Source organism: Trachypithecus francoisi, unplaced genomic scaffold, assembly GCF_009764315.1.
Source record: "Trachypithecus francoisi isolate TF-2019V2 unplaced genomic scaffold, Tfra_2.0 Lachesis_group20, whole genome shotgun sequence".
In the NCBI taxonomy this organism is placed as follows: Eukaryota; Metazoa; Chordata; class Mammalia; order Primates; family Cercopithecidae; genus Trachypithecus; species Trachypithecus francoisi.
This window is the reverse complement of record NW_022681466.1, coordinates 39,149,670-39,167,373: the sequence shown is the minus strand read 5'-3', so window position 1 is coordinate 39,167,373 and position 17,704 is coordinate 39,149,670. Positions and strand designations below refer to the sequence as shown.

The window sequence follows — 17,704 nt, the reverse complement described above, 5'->3', positions numbered from 1 at the left end:
GTGGGTTTTAGTATAGTCACAAAGTTCAGCCATTATCATGTCAATCTTAGAACATTTTCATAACGTTGAAAAGAAGCCTCATTCATACCCGTTAGCAGTTACTTACCAATCCTTCCCCAAAGTGCTGCCAGCTTAGCGGTCTACTTTCTGTCTCTCTGGATTTGCCTATTTTGGACAGTCCATAGAAATGGAATCAGGCAATATGTGGTCCTTTGTGGCTGGCTTCATCCACTTAGCATGTTTTTAAGGTTCATCCATGTTGTAGCATGTATCAGTACTTTCTATTTCTGAATAATACTCTATGGATATGCCACATTTTGTTATCCATTCATTAGTTGATGGACATTGGGCTGTTTCCTCTTTTGGCTATTATGAATAATGCTGCTATGAACATTCATGCAGAAGTTTTTTGTGGCCAAGCGTTTTCACATCTCTTGGAGACATACCTAGGAATGGAATTACTGGATCATATGGTAACTCTGTTTAACCTTTTGAGGAACTACACTGTCTTTTGTAACAAGTCATTTTTTAAAAAACTAGATAAGCTAAATAATGCATGTAGCTAGAGATATGTTATAACTGTAAAAGTCTATACAAAATATTACATGAAGGTACTAGCGTGTGCAGTCGCCTGCCACATACTAAGTACTTTTTCATTATGGCATTCCATCGTTTTTAGATACTAAGGATCAGAATATTTAAATATTTCGGGGATGTATGTCTCATAAAGTTCAACACTATCCATTGACCAGGAACTTTGAAATATATGTTCAAGCTCTAGAGAGAAAATGAGAAAAATAGATACTTTAATATTTTTGGCTAGGCACAGTGGCTCATGCCTATAATCTCAGCACTTTGGGAGGCTGAGTTGGGCGGATCACCTGATGTCAGGAGTTCAAGACCAGCCTAGCCAACATCGCGAAACCATGTCTCTACTGAAAATTCAAAAACTAGCCAGGCATGGTATCACATGCCTGTAATCCCAGCTACTCGGGAGGCTGAGGCACGAGAATTGCTTGAACCCAGAGGGTGGAGGTTGCAGTGAACTGTGATCACGCCGCTGCACTCCAGCCTGGGCAACAGAGTGAGACTCCATCTCAAAAAAAAAAAAAAAGTATAAATTCCTCCTTTCAGAGTAAAAGTTACATTTCTATAAATGTCTTTGTTTCACAGATGTGAAGGAGCTTTTAGATTCTGACAGTGATAAACCCTGCAAGGAAGAACCAATGGAAATAGACGATGACATGAAAACAGAGTCACATGTAAATTGTCAGGAGAGTTCTCAAGTAGATGTGGTCAATGTTAGTGAGGGTTTTCATCTAAGGACTAGTTACAAAAAGAAAACAAAATCATCCAAACTAGATGGACTTCTTGAAAGGAGAATTAAACAGTTTACACTGGAAGAAAAACAGCGCCTCGAAAAAATCAAGTTGGAGAGTGGAATTAAGGGTATAGGAAAGACTTCTACAAATTCTTCAAGAAATCTTTCTGAATCACCAGTAATAACAAAAGCAAAAGAAGGGTGTCAGAGTGACTCGATGCGACAAGAACAGAGCCCAAATGCAAATAATGATCGACCTGAGGACTTGATTCAGGGATGTTCAGAAAGTGATTCCTCAGTTCTTGGAATGAGTGATCCTAGTCATACCACAAACAAACTTTATCCAAAAGATCAAGTGTTAGATGATATCTCCATTCGGAGCCCAGAAACAAACTGTCAGAAACAAAATTCCATTGAAAATGACATAGAAGAAAATGTCTCTGACCCTGCCAGTAAAGGCCAGGAACCCAGTAAGAGGAAAACAAAAGGAAATGATTTTTTCATTGATGACTCTAAACTAGCCAGTGCAGGTGATATTGATTCTTTGATTTATAAGAACAAAAAACTGCTCATACAGGAGGAAAACGACACCATCATTTCTTCTTCCAAGAGTGCTTTACATTCATCAGTGCCTAAAAGTACCAATGACAGAGATGCCACACCTCTGTCAAAAGCAATGGACTTTGAAGGAAAACTGGGATGTGACTCTGAATCTAGTAGCACTTTGGAAAATAGTTCTGATACTGTGTCTATTCACGATAGCAGTGAAGAAGATATGATTGTTCAGAATAGCAGTGAAAGTATTTCTGAACAGTTCAGAACTCAAGAACAAGGTATTGAAGGCTTGGAGCCATTAAAATGTGAATTGGTTTCTGATAAGTCTACTGGAAACTGTGAGGACAGGCTGCTGGGTAAGGTAACTGAAGCAAATGGTAAAAAAACAAGTCAGCAGAAGAAATTAGAGGAGAGATCAGTTAATAAATGTAGTGATCAAATAAAGCTAAAAAATACTACTGACAAAAAGAATAATGAAAATCGAGAGTCTGAAAAGAAAGGACAGAGAACAAGTACATTTCAAATAAATGGAAAAGATAATAAACCCAAGATATATTTGAAAGGTGAATGCTTGAAAGAAATTTCTGAGAGTAAAGTAGTAAGTGGTAATGTTGAACCAAAGGTTAATAATATAAATAAAATAATCCCTGAGAATGATATTAAATCACTGACTGTTAAAGAATCTGCTGTAAGGCCATTCATTAATGGTGATGTCATCATGGAAGATTTTAATGAAAGAAACAGCTCCGAAACAAAATCACATTTACTGAGTTCTTCGGATGCTGAAGGTAACTACCGAGATAGCCTTGAGACCCTGCCATCAACCAAAGAGTCTGACGGTACACAGACGACCACACCTTCACCATCTTGTCCGGAAAGCAATTCAGTTAATCAGGTAGAAGATATGGAAATAGAAACCTCAGAAGTTAAGAAAGTTACTTCATCACCTATTCCTTCTGGAGAGGAATCTAATCTCAGTAATGACTTTATTGATGAAAATGGTCTGCCCGTCAACAAAAATGAAAATGTCAATGGAGAATCTAAAAGAAAAACCGTCATCACAGAAGTCACCACGATGACTTCCACTGTGGCCACAGAATCAAAAACTGTGATCAAGGTAGAAAAAGGCGATAAGCAAACTGTGGTTTCTTCCACAGAAAATTGTGCGAAGTCCACTGTCACAACCACCACTACAACGGTGACCAAGCTTTCCACACCTTCCACAGGCAGCAGTGTGGACATCATCTCTGTAAAGGAGCAGAGCAAAACCGTGGTCACCACGACAGTGACAGACTCCCTGACCACCACAGGAGGCACGCTGGTTACATCTATGACTGTGAGCAAAGAGTATTCCACACGAGACAAAGTGAAACTGATGAAATTTTCAAGACCAAAGAAGACTCGCTCAGGTACAGCTCTGCCATCCTATAGAAAATTTGTTACCAAGAGCAGCAAGAAGAGCATTTTTGTTTTGCCTAATGATGACTTAAAAAAGTTGGCCAGAAAAGGAGGAATCCGAGAGGTCCCTTATTTTAATTACAATGCAAAACCTGCTTTGGATATATGGCCATATCCTTCTCCTAGACCAACCTTTGGCATCACTTGGAGGTATGTACTTTAAAATCTATTTGGGGAGGGAGAAAATTTTTAAAAGAATTATCTCACAAGAATATCTCATTTTTAAAAAATGAGATGATAGAGATAAGACAGGAAACATATATTAATGGCTAAAGATACTAATGGAAACAGGATACAGAAAGCTTCAAAATTGGCCAACTGGTATGTACTAAAGTTTTTGTAGGGAAAAATGTTTAAAGACTTAAAATTTAAGACAATGTTTTAAAATGAAATTCAGTTTTAACTTTCATAAGACAAAAGGAACGTGTCAGATGTGATTGTTTTTATGGTCTGATTTTCTGAGTTACTGCTCTGGGAACAAGATAATCACCAACTTTCTGGAATGTTTGTATTTTGTTAGGTAATTCGTAAAAAATAAGACATAAACATGCCTGTAAATTTCATAAAGCTTATCATAATGTGAAAATCTTCCTAATGTAGCTTATTTGCATGATCAACATTTGTTTTGGAGTTCTCTGTTATTTGTGTATGAATAGGTAGTGTCTAAGATTCCTTAGAAATTTTTTTAAACCCAGAAAGAGTCCTAATTTAAAATTTTCTGGGTACTTTAGGTTTAGGGGATGCGTCCTAAATAGATAGTGTTGGCAGTTGTAAAATCATGTAGTTTGACGTTGGGAAGGGATCTTAGAACTTCTTATCTTTTGTAAATGTACAGTGATTTGCCTGTGGCTACAGAGACGTAGGAATAGTGCCCGGTTTTCCTAAATCCCAGTCTAGTACTTTATCTGCTATATCACATTTCACTTATTTGTCCTTGCTTTCTCCTTTTTCATGTCCTTGTCTTTATCTTTTCACCCCTGTAATTGAGAAGGATGGAACATAAACATTGGAAACATGAGAGTTCTGGGAACATCTTTAGAAATCAGAATCGGTCATAGTTGCAGTTAGATTTCGCTAGGATCCTCAGATTATTTCAGCGAGTTATGGAGCCGTTTTCATTTCCCCTTAGGCTTCGTTTTTGTGTGTCTTTTAACATTTTTCCAATTTCTTTAAAAATCTCCCTTTTTTGGTTTCCTTTATATTACAATCAGCTAGTATTACAAAAAAAGTAAGTACTCTCTATGAAGGAATTCATTTATTAATACAACCAGTCATAGTTTGTTTGACCAAGTTTTTTATAACTCATCTTTTGATTTGAAATAAAATATCATCACTCCATTACACACTCAATAGAGACAGCTGAAAAGTACAATTTCTCTGCAGGGCCTGCAATGAAGGATTTGCAGAATCCTGCAGGGAATCAAGGAACTCTTCATTACAATTCATGGATTTATAGGATTACTCTGCACTTTTCTGCTTTCTTCATTGAGAGCGGTCCCAAAATGTGTCCTTGACTGTCCTGCAGGTAACTTCTTTCCCACTGGAAAAGTTACTGTGTACAAATACTTTAATTATAAAGTGACCTGGCAGTTGTGGAGGCCGACCTTTCTGCTCTTTGTATTCTGAAACGGAGGGTAGGCTCAACTGGGAAGCACTCTTTTATGAACTCTCCAGCAGAGTTAGGCACTGGTCCTGATCAAGTGTTGCTCGGGGTCCTGTTCTGCACAGCTGAATTTCAGGAGCTGAATTTAATGTCTTAGTATGCACTATGGCGCAGTTTGTATTACTTGATTTCACATTTTTTAATGAAAGGAAATACCTTCCATTAAACATTACACATTTTAAATTGATACTGCCTTCAAATGTATGCTAACATTTTAATTTGCTGAAACAAATTTGAGAGAAGCATAATCCTTTCTGTCTAATGGAGGCATGGGTAAATATGTAAATTGATCATGATTTTAGAATGCATTTTTAAAAAGCATATTGCTATAAAAAGCCATGCACGTGAAATGCATTTTTATACTAACACTTGAATAGAATACATCTGATGGTTAGGAGTTAAGAATGCCAAAGATGCATGTATGATCTTTGTTATTAATGTTAAGGCTGAGCAATATTGGAAAACTTGTCTTGTAGACTCAATAGGGCCTCTTTTTCCCTCCACACCATCCATTCCCTTATGGCCATCCTCCCAGGCCCTGATTCTGTGCTTCATTGTGACGTTGAACTGATAGTTGTCCTCCACAGTGCTGCCAGAGATTCTCCTAAAATGCCCCTCTATCCTGTGAATAGTCTGACTGAGCTAAGGGACTTGCTAAATACTGCAGCAAGGAGCAGGGAAGGCATTTGTCACCTGTAGATCACATTCATGGAAAGTACTTCCCTTTACAAACCATCCAGTACTGGATAAATCTCAGAGGACTTAATATACATACCCTTTAATGCTCTTCTTTAATCTTTTAATTTGGTACAGTGCATTCTGGCTTCTGCCTTTCTCTCTCATGCCACCTTCATCTCTTTCTGTACCTCCACACCCCTTCCCTCCAGTCATAAAACACTGGATGTGGTCTCTGGGAAGAAATGTGTACTCTTGCACACTATTCTCTTTAGTATATTTGTGCCCCTTGCCTTTGATCAGCAACTCCCATGCTCTTAACTTGTCCTTTGAGACTCCAGCAAAGCTGTGATCCTCATTCCCGAGCCAACTCAAATGTCCCTCCCTTGTCCTTTCCTCTCTTACAGCTCTGAGAACACAGACAGATTCTAGTTCACCTCTGTGTCCCCAACTCCTGTCACATAGTCTAACACATAGAAGATGCTCAAGTATTTTTTGAATGAATGCTTGAATGAGCAGACTTGCCATGCATGTGGTGTGTTCCTCCCTGGTGTTATTTCCATTTTAAAATAAGGATACTTTAAAGTCATTGTTTGACCACAGAGCATGAGGATGAACTTTTCCTTCCAAATAAATGTTTATTTGCTTTCTCCTATGACATTAAAGATCTCTAGGAATTACTATGGGGTATGGTCTGAAAGTGACAGACACTTTCCCCCTCTTGGGACATCCCTGCACTAGTTAATATTTCCTCTCGACCTGCTCTGTCTAGGTGAGAGGATTCATAGCGCAATAACACAGCAGAGAAAGTAATGGTGTCACAAGTGGATATGGGAAGTTAAGAAGCTGCAGCAACTTTTTGGCTAGAGCTTTCCCTTTCACAGTGTTCATTTTTCCAACTGAATACTGTCAATAGAAAGCATTGCTTTCTACACGGAAAGGGCGGGCACGGTGGCTCACGCCTCCTGTAATCCCAGCACTTTGGGAGGCCAAGGCAGGTGGATCACCTGAGGTCAGGAGTTCGAGACCAGCCTGGCCAATGTGATGAAACCCCGTCTTTACTAAATATACAAAAATTAGCCGGGCGTGGTGTCGGGCGCCTGTAATCCCAGCTACTCAGGAGACTGAGGCAGGAGAATCGCTTGAACCCGGTAGGCGGAGGTTGCAATGAACCGAGATCATGCCATTGCACTCCAGCCTGGAGCAAAACTCCGTCTCCAAAAAATAATATACAAAAATTAGCTAGATGTTTGGGCAGGTGCCTGTAATCCCAGCTACTCTGGATGCTGAGGAAGGAGAATCACTTGAACCGGAAGGCGAAGGTTTCAATGAGCCAAGATTGCTGTACTTCACTCCAGCCTGGGCGACAGAGTGATACTCTGTCTCCAAAAAAAAAAAAAGGCATTGCCTTTTGCATACAGAGTTTTTGAGATTTACCTTCCACATCTATTAGAGGAGGACATTATTTTTATTTTATAGGCTTTGTCTACACCATAATCAACCACTGAGTTCATTTAAGTACAGTGAAAATGTCAACAAAGTATTCTTTTACACAAAGATATAATTAATTCCATTTTAGGACATGATATTTAATGCAGTTAAGTAAATTTATTTTGAAATACATTTTGAGTATTTTTAAAGAATGTCTAAAACGTTTAATAACTCCATACACAATGTTTAGAAACAAATATGAACACAGAGAGATTTGTCTGTTGATAAGTAATACGGTATTATCCTTTCTCTTTCTTTTTTTTTTTTTTGAGATAGAGTCTCGCACTGCTGCCCGAGGTGGAGTGCAGTGGAGCGATCTCAGCTCATTGCAGCCTCCACCCTCCAGGTTCGAGCGATTCTCCTGCCTCGGCCTCCCAAGTAGCTGAGATTATAGGCGCCCGCCACCATGCCCAGCTAATTTTTTGTATTTTTAGTAGAGATGGGGTTTCACTATGTTGGCCAGGCTGGTCTCAAACTCCTGACCTCGTGATCCACCCACCTCGGCCTCCCAGAGTGCTGGGATTACAGCCACTGCGCCCAGCTGATAATTTTCCTTTTTCTAATATTTTATTACTCATTGTAGAATTCGAAAACTACACTAATGCTGTTAAAGTTTTACTAGTATTAGCTTTATTCATCATCCAGTTGTTCATGTTTTGAAGAATCACCATTTGGATGCAGAATGTTTTTGTCCATTTATAAAGGTCTTACTAGATTTATAAGATGTTTTTGGTTTAATTAAATTAAATTTATTTATTTATTTATTTATTTTGAGATCGAGTTTCACTCTTATCCCCCAGGCTGGAGTGCAATGGTGTGATCTTGGCTCACTGCAACCTCTGCCTCCTGGGTTCAACTGATTCTCCTGCCTCCAGCCTCTCAAGTAGCTGGGATTACAGGCGTGCACCACCATGCGCAACTAAATTTTGTATTTTTAGTAGAGATGGGGTTTTGCCATATTGGTCAGGTTGGTCTCGAACTCCTGACCTCAGGTGATCTGCCCGCCTCGGCCTCGCAGAGTGTTGGGATTACAGGCGTGAGCCACCGCATCTGACTTCATTTTATTCTTTTAGAAAATTTAAGCATTTTCAGGTTTTTTGTTTTTGCAAAAGTTAGGATTTTTCCTTCAAAACTCCTTTATCACATTTAATAACAATTATCTATTTCTCTATATTTAGTCCCCCAAATTTTCCTAACAGATACTTTGGTATTAGGTTAAATTTATAAAATCTTCATGAATTTTTGCCTTATCAACCTTACAATGAAACATTCTCATTTTATAAATTTCTATGGCATTTAAAATGGATATAGACCCTTTTTAAAAAAAGTTAGGTGCCTGTTATGCCTATGAACAAAGAAGTTTTTCTTTTAAAGGACATACAATACCAAAGTCTTACAAAACCATATTATAAATACTGCAGTCCTAATGAGGACAAGAAACACAGCCCTTTAGTTTAGAGGAGTGAATATGAGTGTGTATGTCTGTGTGTATACATGGAGAGAGATATATATGGATTTCTTTGGTTTTCCTTTCAGATATAGACTTCAGACCGTAAAGTCCTTAGCTGGAGTGAGCCTAATGTTACGGTTACTGTGGGCAAGTTTGAGATGGGATGACATGGCGGCCAAGGCTCCTCCAGGAGGAGGGACTACACGGACAGGTAAGGGGAAGGGGAGTTATTTTCTAATTTAAGTTTAAAAGCCAAAATCACAGGCCAGGCACGGTGGCTCATGTCTGTAATCCCAACACTTTGGGAGGCCGAGGTGGGCGGATCACAAGGTCAAGAGATCGAAACCATCCTGGCCAACAGGGTGAAACCCCGTCTCTACTAAAAATAGAAAAATTAGCTGGGCGTGAGTCCCAGCTACTTGGGAAGGTGAGACAGAAGAATCACTTGAACCCAGGAGGCAGAGGTTGCAGGGAGCTGAGATCGCACCGCTGCACTCCAGCCTGGCAACAGAGCGAGACTCCGTCTCAAAAACCTTTAAAAAAAGCTAAAATCACTTGCCTATTCACTTAATTTTAAGTATCTCTGTTTTCTTATTAAAATATAATGTACTGGGCACGGGTGGCTCACGCCTGTAATCCCAGCATTTTGGGAGGCTGAGGCGGGCAAATCACAAGGTCAGGTGATCGAGACCATCCTGGCTACCACGGTGAAACCCCGTCTCTACTAAAAATAAAAAAAATTAGCCAGGCATGGTGGTGGGCACCTGTAGTGCCAGCTACTCAGGAGAATGGCGTGAACCCGGGAGGTGGAGCTTACAGTGAGCCAAGATCACGCCACTGCACTCCAGCCTGGGTGACAGAGCGAGACTGTCTCAAAAAATAAAAAATAAAAATAATAATAAAATATAACGCTTGTATTTAAAAAATACAGTTTTGGCCATGTGTGGTAGCTTTCACCTATAATCCTAGCACTTTGGGAGGCCAAGGCAGGAGGATCACTTGAGGTCAGGAGTTTGTGACCAGGCTGGGCAACATAATGAGACCTTGTCTCTACAAAACTCTAATTAAAAAAGAAAAAAAAATCAACTAAGGCTCGTGACAGGTGTCTATAGTCCCTGCCACTTGGGAGGCTGGGGCCAGGAGGATTGCTTGAGCCAGGAGTTCAAGGTTGCAGTGACTATGGTCCGCCAGTGTCCTCCAGTCTGGATAACAGAGCAAAACGCTATCTCTAAAAAAGAAATTTTTTTCACATACAGCTTTGTTGAAGTTTGGCACATGCTATAAAATCCCAGGGGCCAGGAGGAAAGGTTCAGATTATAAAATGAGTCACTTATGTGTGAACCAGTCTACATTTTTAAAAAGATATTTATTATTGTTTAATTAAAAATTTAAGACTTCTGGAGGCCTGCTCTTGCTGCTTCTGTCCTAGGCTTTTTATTATTTTGATTGAGTATTTCCACCAGGAGCTCAGCTATACCCAGCAGCATTTTGTTTCATTTAGAAATTTGCAGTGAGGAAGAAGCTCGGTATTGTTGCAGTCTAGCAGTGATCCTGTTAGATGTTAGTGATCCTGTTAGATGTTAGTGATCCTGTTAATTAGTCACATGTTTCCAAAAGTTTATTCCGTGTGTGTCTTTTTTTTTTTTTTTTTTTTTGAGACGGAGTCTTGCTCTGTCGCCGGGGCTGGAGTGCAGTGGCCGGATCTCAGCTCACTGCAAGCTCCACCTCCCGGGTTCACGCCATTCTCCTGCCTCAGCCTCCCGAGTAGCTGGGACTACAGACGCCTGCCACCTCGCCCGGCTAGTTTTTTGTATTTTTTTAGTAGAGACGGGGTTTCACAGTGTTCGCCAGGATGGTCTCGATCTCCTGACCTCGTGATCCGCCCGCCTCGGCCTCCCAAAGTGCTGGGATTACAGGCTTGAGCCACCGCGCCCGGCCCGGTGTGTGTCTTTTTGAAAGCACCAGATGTACCTTTTTAGTCTCTGAGTATTTCAGTTGGTTATTAATACTATGTGAATTAAATCCCCGTAGAAACATCCGAAACTGAAATCACAACAACAGAAATAATTAAGAGGAGAGATGTTGGTCCTTACGGCATTCGATCTGAATATTGTATCAGGAAAATCATTTGTCCCATTGGAGTTCCAGAAACACCAAAAGGTAAGGAATAGAAGGAATTATATTCTTTCATTATTAACCAGTTAGCCATGTATTTTATGAATTGAAATTTGATATATTTTTTTCTTCTCTCTGTTCACCTTTTAAAAAAGAAATTTTTTATAACTGCCAAATTTTGGAAATGATATTAAAGTAATAAACATAGGAAGATTCTGGTAGACACACATTGATGCCTATGAGCCTTGTTCCAAGCACAGCAAAGGGCTATAATAATACCTCTTGTAATTACGATGTGAGACATTGCCTGACCACAGACCAGCAGCTCCTAGAGAGCAGCCATCTCATCTGTCTGGTTTGTTGAAGTCCTGGTAACTATTACCGAGTCTAATATGTAAGTGGGTCAATAAAGATTTCTTAAGGATTAAAACTATTGTGAAATACTTCAGTGCTCAAGGTAGAGATAATCTAAGAGGCATGAAGAGTTACTCAAGAAATGTTTATAGAGCACCAATACAATAGACACTGGGTGGCAAATACATAGAAGAATGAGATTTGGCCCCTAATCTCAAGGAAGCAAAGAAAAGCTTATAGTATTATAATATCAGTGTTATATGTGTTGCAATAAGATAAGAGAGTAATGTTGGAAAAGAAGATTAACACTATTTTATACATAATTATGAATGTCTGCTTAGAAAATTCATGAGAATTAAAAGTATTAGCACTAATAGGAGTTCATTGTAGTATCCAAATTGAAAATATATAAAGTCCATGTTATTTTATGTAAACAATAAAAATATTTAGGAAAAAACCTAGTAAGAAATGTATAAAAAGGCCAGGTTCAGTGGCTCACACCTGTAATTCCAGGACATTGGGAGGCCAAGACAGGTGGATTACTTGAGCCCAGGAGTTCGAGCCCAGCCTAGACAATGTAGTGAAACCCCATCCCTACAAAACATACAAAAATTACAAAAATATTGGTAATGTGCATGCCTGTAATCCCAGCTACTCAGGAGGCTGAGGCCCGAGAATCGCTTGAGCCTGGGAGGTGGAGGTTGCAGTGAGCTGAGATCGCACCACTGCACTCCAGTCTGGGCAACAGATTGAGACTCCGTGTCAAAAAAAAGAAAAGAAAAGAAATACAGGCCGGGCATGTGGCTCAAGCTTGTAGTCCCAGCACTTTGGGAGGCTGAGGCAGGCAGATCACTTGAGATCAGGAGTTTGAGACTAGCCTGGCCAGCATAGCAAAACCGCGTCTCTACTGAAAATACAAAAAATTAGCTGGGTATGGTGGTGCACACTTGTAGTCCCAGCTACTTGGAAGGGTGAAGTGGGAGTGGGAGAATCACATATACCCAGAAGGCAGAAGTTGCAGTTAGCCAAAATTGTGCCAGTGCATTCTAGCGTAGGCAACATAGTGAGACACTGTCTCCAAATAAATAAATAAATAAAAAGATAATGTCCTTAGATAGAAACATGGTGTTTTTATAAAAGTTACCTCTCCCCAAATGTATACACTTAATTTTTGAAACTTGATTAAATTAACTTGGGAGTTCTTGGAGAATAACCTTTGGAAAAGAGCACCAATGAAGCAACACCTGCTCCTAGTGGATGATAAATTTTAGCTTAATTAAAACAGAGGCGCCGGGCGCGGTGGCTCAAGCCTGTAATCCCAGCACTTTGGGAGGCTGAGACGGGCGGATCACGAGGTCAGGAGATGGAGACCATCCTGGCTAACATGGTGAAACTCCGTTTCTACTAAAAAATACAAAAACTAGCCGGGCGAGGTGGCGGGCGCCTATAGCCCCAGCTACTCGGGAGGCTGAGGCAGGAGAATGGCATAAACCCAGGAGGCAGAGCTTGCAGTGAGCTGAGATCTGGCCACTGCACTCCAGCCTGGGCGACAGAGCAAGACTCCGTCTCAAAAAAAAAAAAAAAAAAAAAAAAACAGAGGCCAGGCGCAGTGGCTCACGCCTGTAATTCCATCACTTTGGGAGGCAGAGGCGGGTGGGTCATTTGAGGTCAGGAGTTCAAGACCAGTCTGGTCAACATGGTGAAACCCCGTCTCTACTGAAAATACAAAAATTAGCTGGATGTGATACTACACACCTGTAGTCCCAGCTACTTGGGAGGCTGAGGCATGAGAATTGGTAAACCCAGGATGGGGGTATTGCAGTGAGCTGAGTTCACACCACTGTACTCCAGCCTGGGCAACAGAGTGAGATTCTGTCTCCAAAAAAAAAAAAAAAATCACAAGGTCATCCTGGCACAGAAAGAGCTCTGTTGATGGGCAGAGAAACAGATGGAAGATGTCCCTGACAGGCCTTCAGTCTCGTTGACCCACAGCCTTTGATGCAAACCACTGCTGCCCCCTAAAATCACTTTTCTTTGATTTGTATCCCTTTGTACAATTCAGGTCCTGCTACCATTTCTGTTTCCTTCTGCTGCTTCCTTGTGATTGAATATATGGGAAGGTTCAATGCTTGTCCCTCCCTACTTTTTATTTTTTAAATCTTTTTATGAGGAGATTTTATCTATTCTTAGGTTTCAGATCTCCGCTTTATATTGGTAACTCTCAAATCCCCCTCTCTATGCGGTGATAGGGAAACACATATTGTACACCCAAGTGTGAGAAGAACATGCTAGTCTTTTGTAGGAAGTTGAATTCGTGTTGGGGTCTGGAGGATGAATTGACATTATGTCAGATGAGCAGTAGGGGCTAGGAATAGTGCTCCAAGTGGAAGAAACAGGTTGTATAAAGGCTAATAAGCCTTTTATTTGGGGGGTCAGCAAACCACAGCCCATGAGCCTTGGCCTACCCTGCTTTTATAAATGAAATTTGATTGGAACACAGCCACATTTACTCACTTATGTGTTGTCTTTGGCTGCTTTCATGATACAAAGGCACAGCTGAGTAGTTGCAGCAGAGACCATCTGGCAATTTAAGAAGAAAAGTTTGCCAACCACTATTTTTCGTGATAGAAGATGCCAGAAGTACTTTAATTTTAGAAGCAATATTGCTTAAAATATTCTGATTTCCTTTCCAAAGAAACACCTACACCTCAGAGGAAAGGCCTTCGATCAAGTGCACTGCGGCCAAAGAGACCAGAAACGCCCAAGCAAACTGGCCCTGTTATTATTGAAACCTGGGTAGCAGAAGAAGAGCTGGAATTGTGGGAGATCAGGGCATTTGCTGAGAGGTAAGGAAATGGTTAATACCTGGTCAACTATTTGAAGATTTTATCACTTCAGAATCAAGAAATTACTTTTTTTTTTTTTTTTTTTTTTTGAGACAGGATCTTGCTCTGTCACCCAGGCTGGAGTGCAGTGACACAATCTTGGCTCACTGCGACCTCTGCCTCCCAGACTCAAGTGATCCTCCCACCTCAGCCTCCCCAGTACCTAGGACTATAGGTGCATGACACCAGGCCCAGCTAATGTTTGTATTTTTTGTACGGAGATGGGGTTTTGCTGTGTTGTTCAGGCTGATCTTGAACTCCTGGGCTCAAGCGATCCACCCAACTTGGCCTCCCAAAGTACTGGGATTACAGGCATGAGCTACCCTACCTGGGGTGAAAGAATTATCAGTTTAATCGTTTATTCAGTGCAGTAAAGTCCTAGCTTGACTTTACTCCACCTTTGATTTTAAGTGCTAGTGGTGAATAGTTTAGTAAGGTCCTCTCTCTCTCTCTCTCTCTCTCTCTCTCTTTTTTTTTGGAGACAGAGTCTTGCTCTGTCAGCTGGGCTGGAGTGCAGTGGCACGATCTCAGCTCACTGCAACCTCCGCCTCCCGGGCTCAAGCAATTCTTCTGCCTCAGCCTTGTGAGTAGCTGGGATTACAGGAGTGTATCACCATGCCTGGCTGGTTTTTGTATTTTTTGTAGAGACAGGGTTTCACCGTGTTGACCAGCCTGGTCTCGAACTCCTAACCTTAGGTAATCCACCCGCCTCAGCCTCCCAAAGTGCTGGGATTACAAGTGTGAGCCACCGCACCTGGCCCTCTCTCTTATTTTTAATGTGTTGCTCATTTGTCGATTTTTAATTACCATAATGTTTTATCTTTATTTTTTATTTTGTTTTATTTTTGAGACAGAGTTTCGCTCTGTCCACCAGGCTGGAGTGCAGTGACGCGATCTCAGCTTACTGCAACCTCCGCCTCCCAGATTGAAGCAATTCTCCTGCCTCAGCCTCCCAAGTAGCTGGGAGTACAGGCATGTGCCACCACGCCTGGCCAACTTTTTTTTTTTTTTCCCCAAGACGGAGTCTCGCTCTGTCAACCAGGCTGGAGTGCAGTGGCGCAGTCTCGGCTCACTGCAAACTCCACCTCCGAAGTTCAAGCAGTTCTCCTGCCTCAGCCAAACGGCCACCACCACACCTGGCTAATTTTTTGTATTTTTAGTAGAGATGGGTCGAACTCCTGACCTCAAGCAATCCACCTGCCTCAGCCTCCCAAAATGCTGGGATTTACAAGCATGAGCCACCGCACCCGGCCTGAGCCACTGTGCCCGGCCCTGGCTAACATTTGTATTTTTAGTAGAGATGGGGTTTCACCATGTTGGCCAGGCTGGTCTTGAACTCTTGACCTCAAGTGATCTGCCTGCCTCGGCCTCCCACAGTGCTGGGATTATAGGCACGAGCCACCTCACACAGCCAAATGTTTTATTTTTAAATTGAGATAATATCATACCTTTGTATGATGTGAAAATCAACGAGATTTCACTTATATTAGATGTCAGATGCCTAATAAGGTAGTTTCTGATAAGTTTCTCCTTTTTTTCCTGCAGAGTGGAGAAAGAAAAGGCACAAGCAGTTGAGCAACAGGCTAAGGTTAGTGAACAGAAGAAGGCAGAGGACATCAAGGCCCAAATGGAGGCTCTTTCAAAACAGCGGCTCTTGACTTCCCATCAGCCGGGGGAGTTGGTCCTGGTCCCACTTGACAACATACATACATTTTTTAGCCAAATTCATGCACACCCATGCACAGTAATGATACATTCTTGTGGGTTTTGGTAATTATTTTTTTGAGACAGTGTTTCACTGTCACCCAGGCTGGAGTAGATGACAGCTCACCAAGCCTTGACCTCTCTGGTTCAAGCTATCCTCCCACCTCAGCCTCCCTAGTAGTTAGGACTACAGGCACACACCATCATACCCAGCTAATGTTTGTATCTTTTGTAGAGATAGGGCTTCACCATGTTCCCCAGGCTGGTCTCAAACTCCTGGACTCAAGCGATCCACCTGCTTCAGCCTCCCAAAGTGCTGGGATTTTAGGTGTGAGCCATTGCACCCATCCAGGTTTTTTTTTTTTTTTTTTTTTTAATGTATCTCATGTATATCTTATTGTCATTATTTGAAAACAGCTCTGTGGATACACCAAGCTGTGGTTTTGTAAAAAGTATACATATCTGGAGGACATCTGAAATAAGATTTCTATTTATTATCTTTAGAGTTTCATGAGTAATTTCTGGAAATAATTTTTTCTTGTGAATTTCCAATCTGGAAGATTTCTGTGATCTATGAAAAAGCAAATTATACTAAAACTCCATAAGAGTTTGTTGTAATTGATTATTATAAAGTTAATGATGGTTTCTTGGTGTTTTCATACTATAAATAATGTGTCAGGGCCAGACGCAGTGGCTTATGCCTGTAGTCCCAGCACTTTTGGAAGTCCAAGGCAGGAGGATCCCTTGAGTCCAGGGGTTTGAGACCAGCCTGGGCAACATAGGGAGACCCTGTCTCTAATAAAAGAAAAAAAACAAATTTTAAAAATAAAAATACAATGTACTATATGTGCCTAAACATTGAGGACCTGAATAAAAGATGATGACCACTTACTCCTATTGAGAAAATACTCTAAAAGTTTTTACCAACTTCAGTATATAAACATTGAGGATACAGGTGAATAGATATATCTATGTACAATATTATTAACATAGTTATACATAACTATTTAAAAATCACATATAAACCAAATTATTTGTTTCAAACCAGTTTTCCCTCGCATTTTATAAAACACTTTTTCAAACTCTTATATATCTTTTAGTTTACTATAAGTCCTTATCTTCACTTACATCAAAGTTTGAGATGATAGCACTTTTGGGTTCTATGTATGATGCTATCTGTCATAGGAAATCGATCACTAAACCCAAATATATATAACAACTGGCTAGTTGTATTTTTTTAAATTTTATTGGGTGTGTTTTCTCATCTCTGCAATGTAACCTAATGTATTACTTTTTTTTTTTTTTCTTTCTTTTTTAAACAGGGTCTCACTCTCTTGCCCAGGCTGCTGGAGTGCAGTGGCACAATCATGGCTCACTACATTCTCAATCTCCTGGGCTCAAGTTAATCCACCCACCTCAGCTTCCCAAGTAATTGGGCCTACAGGCGTGCACCACCATGCCTGACTGATTTTTGTAGATTTTGGAGAGAGAGGACTTTTGCCATATTGCCCAGGCTAGTCTTGAACTCGTGAGCTCAAGCGATCTGCCCACCTAGGCCTCCCAAAGTGCTGGGATTACAGGCAAGCACCACTGCATTTGACTGTAATATACTTTTTTTTTTTAAATTTTTTGAGACAGAGTCTCGCTCTGTTGCCCAGGCTGGAGTGCATGGTGCGATCTAGGCTCACTGCAAGCTCTGCCTCCCGGGTTCACACCATTGTCCTGCCTCAGTCTCCCGAGTAACTGGGACTACACGTGCCCACCACCAGGCCTGGCTAATTTTTTGTATTTTTAGTAGAGATGGGGTTTCACTGTGTTAGCCAGGATGGTCTCAAACTCCTGACCTTGTGATCTGCCTGCCTCGGCCTCCCAAAGTGCTGGGATTACAGGGGTGAGCCACCGTGCCCAGCCAATACATTACTTTTAAAAATCTATTTTAAATGATTATTTATGAAGATAGCTAACACTTCAGCTTTGAAGGCATATCCTCCAATAAATGAGTACTAATATATCTGTTCTATTTCTCTGCCTCC

At 40.9% G+C, this 17,704-nt stretch overlaps 2 protein-coding genes across 6 annotated transcripts in view; both read left to right on the top strand.

The window, feature by feature from the left end:
- The window catches only part of KPNA2 (karyopherin subunit alpha 2), a 147,051-nt gene that overhangs the window by 15,885 nt on the left and 113,462 nt on the right, over positions 1-17,704 (top strand). The window lies entirely within an intron of this gene.
- BPTF (bromodomain PHD finger transcription factor) overlaps positions 1-17,704 on the top strand; it is a 145,568-nt gene that overhangs the window by 75,668 nt on the left and 52,196 nt on the right. For all 5 annotated transcript variants that reach the window (XM_033183856.1, XM_033183854.1, XM_033183852.1 and 2 more), the window contains exons 13-17: positions 1,174-3,484; positions 8,700-8,824; positions 10,645-10,773; positions 13,778-13,928; positions 15,513-15,555. In XM_033183856.1, the coding sequence (XP_033039747.1) occupies positions 1,174-3,484; positions 8,700-8,824; positions 10,645-10,773; positions 13,778-13,928; positions 15,513-15,555 (2,759 nt within the window). The remainder of the gene's footprint in view (positions 1-1,173; positions 3,485-8,699; positions 8,825-10,644; positions 10,774-13,777; positions 13,929-15,512; positions 15,556-17,704) is intronic.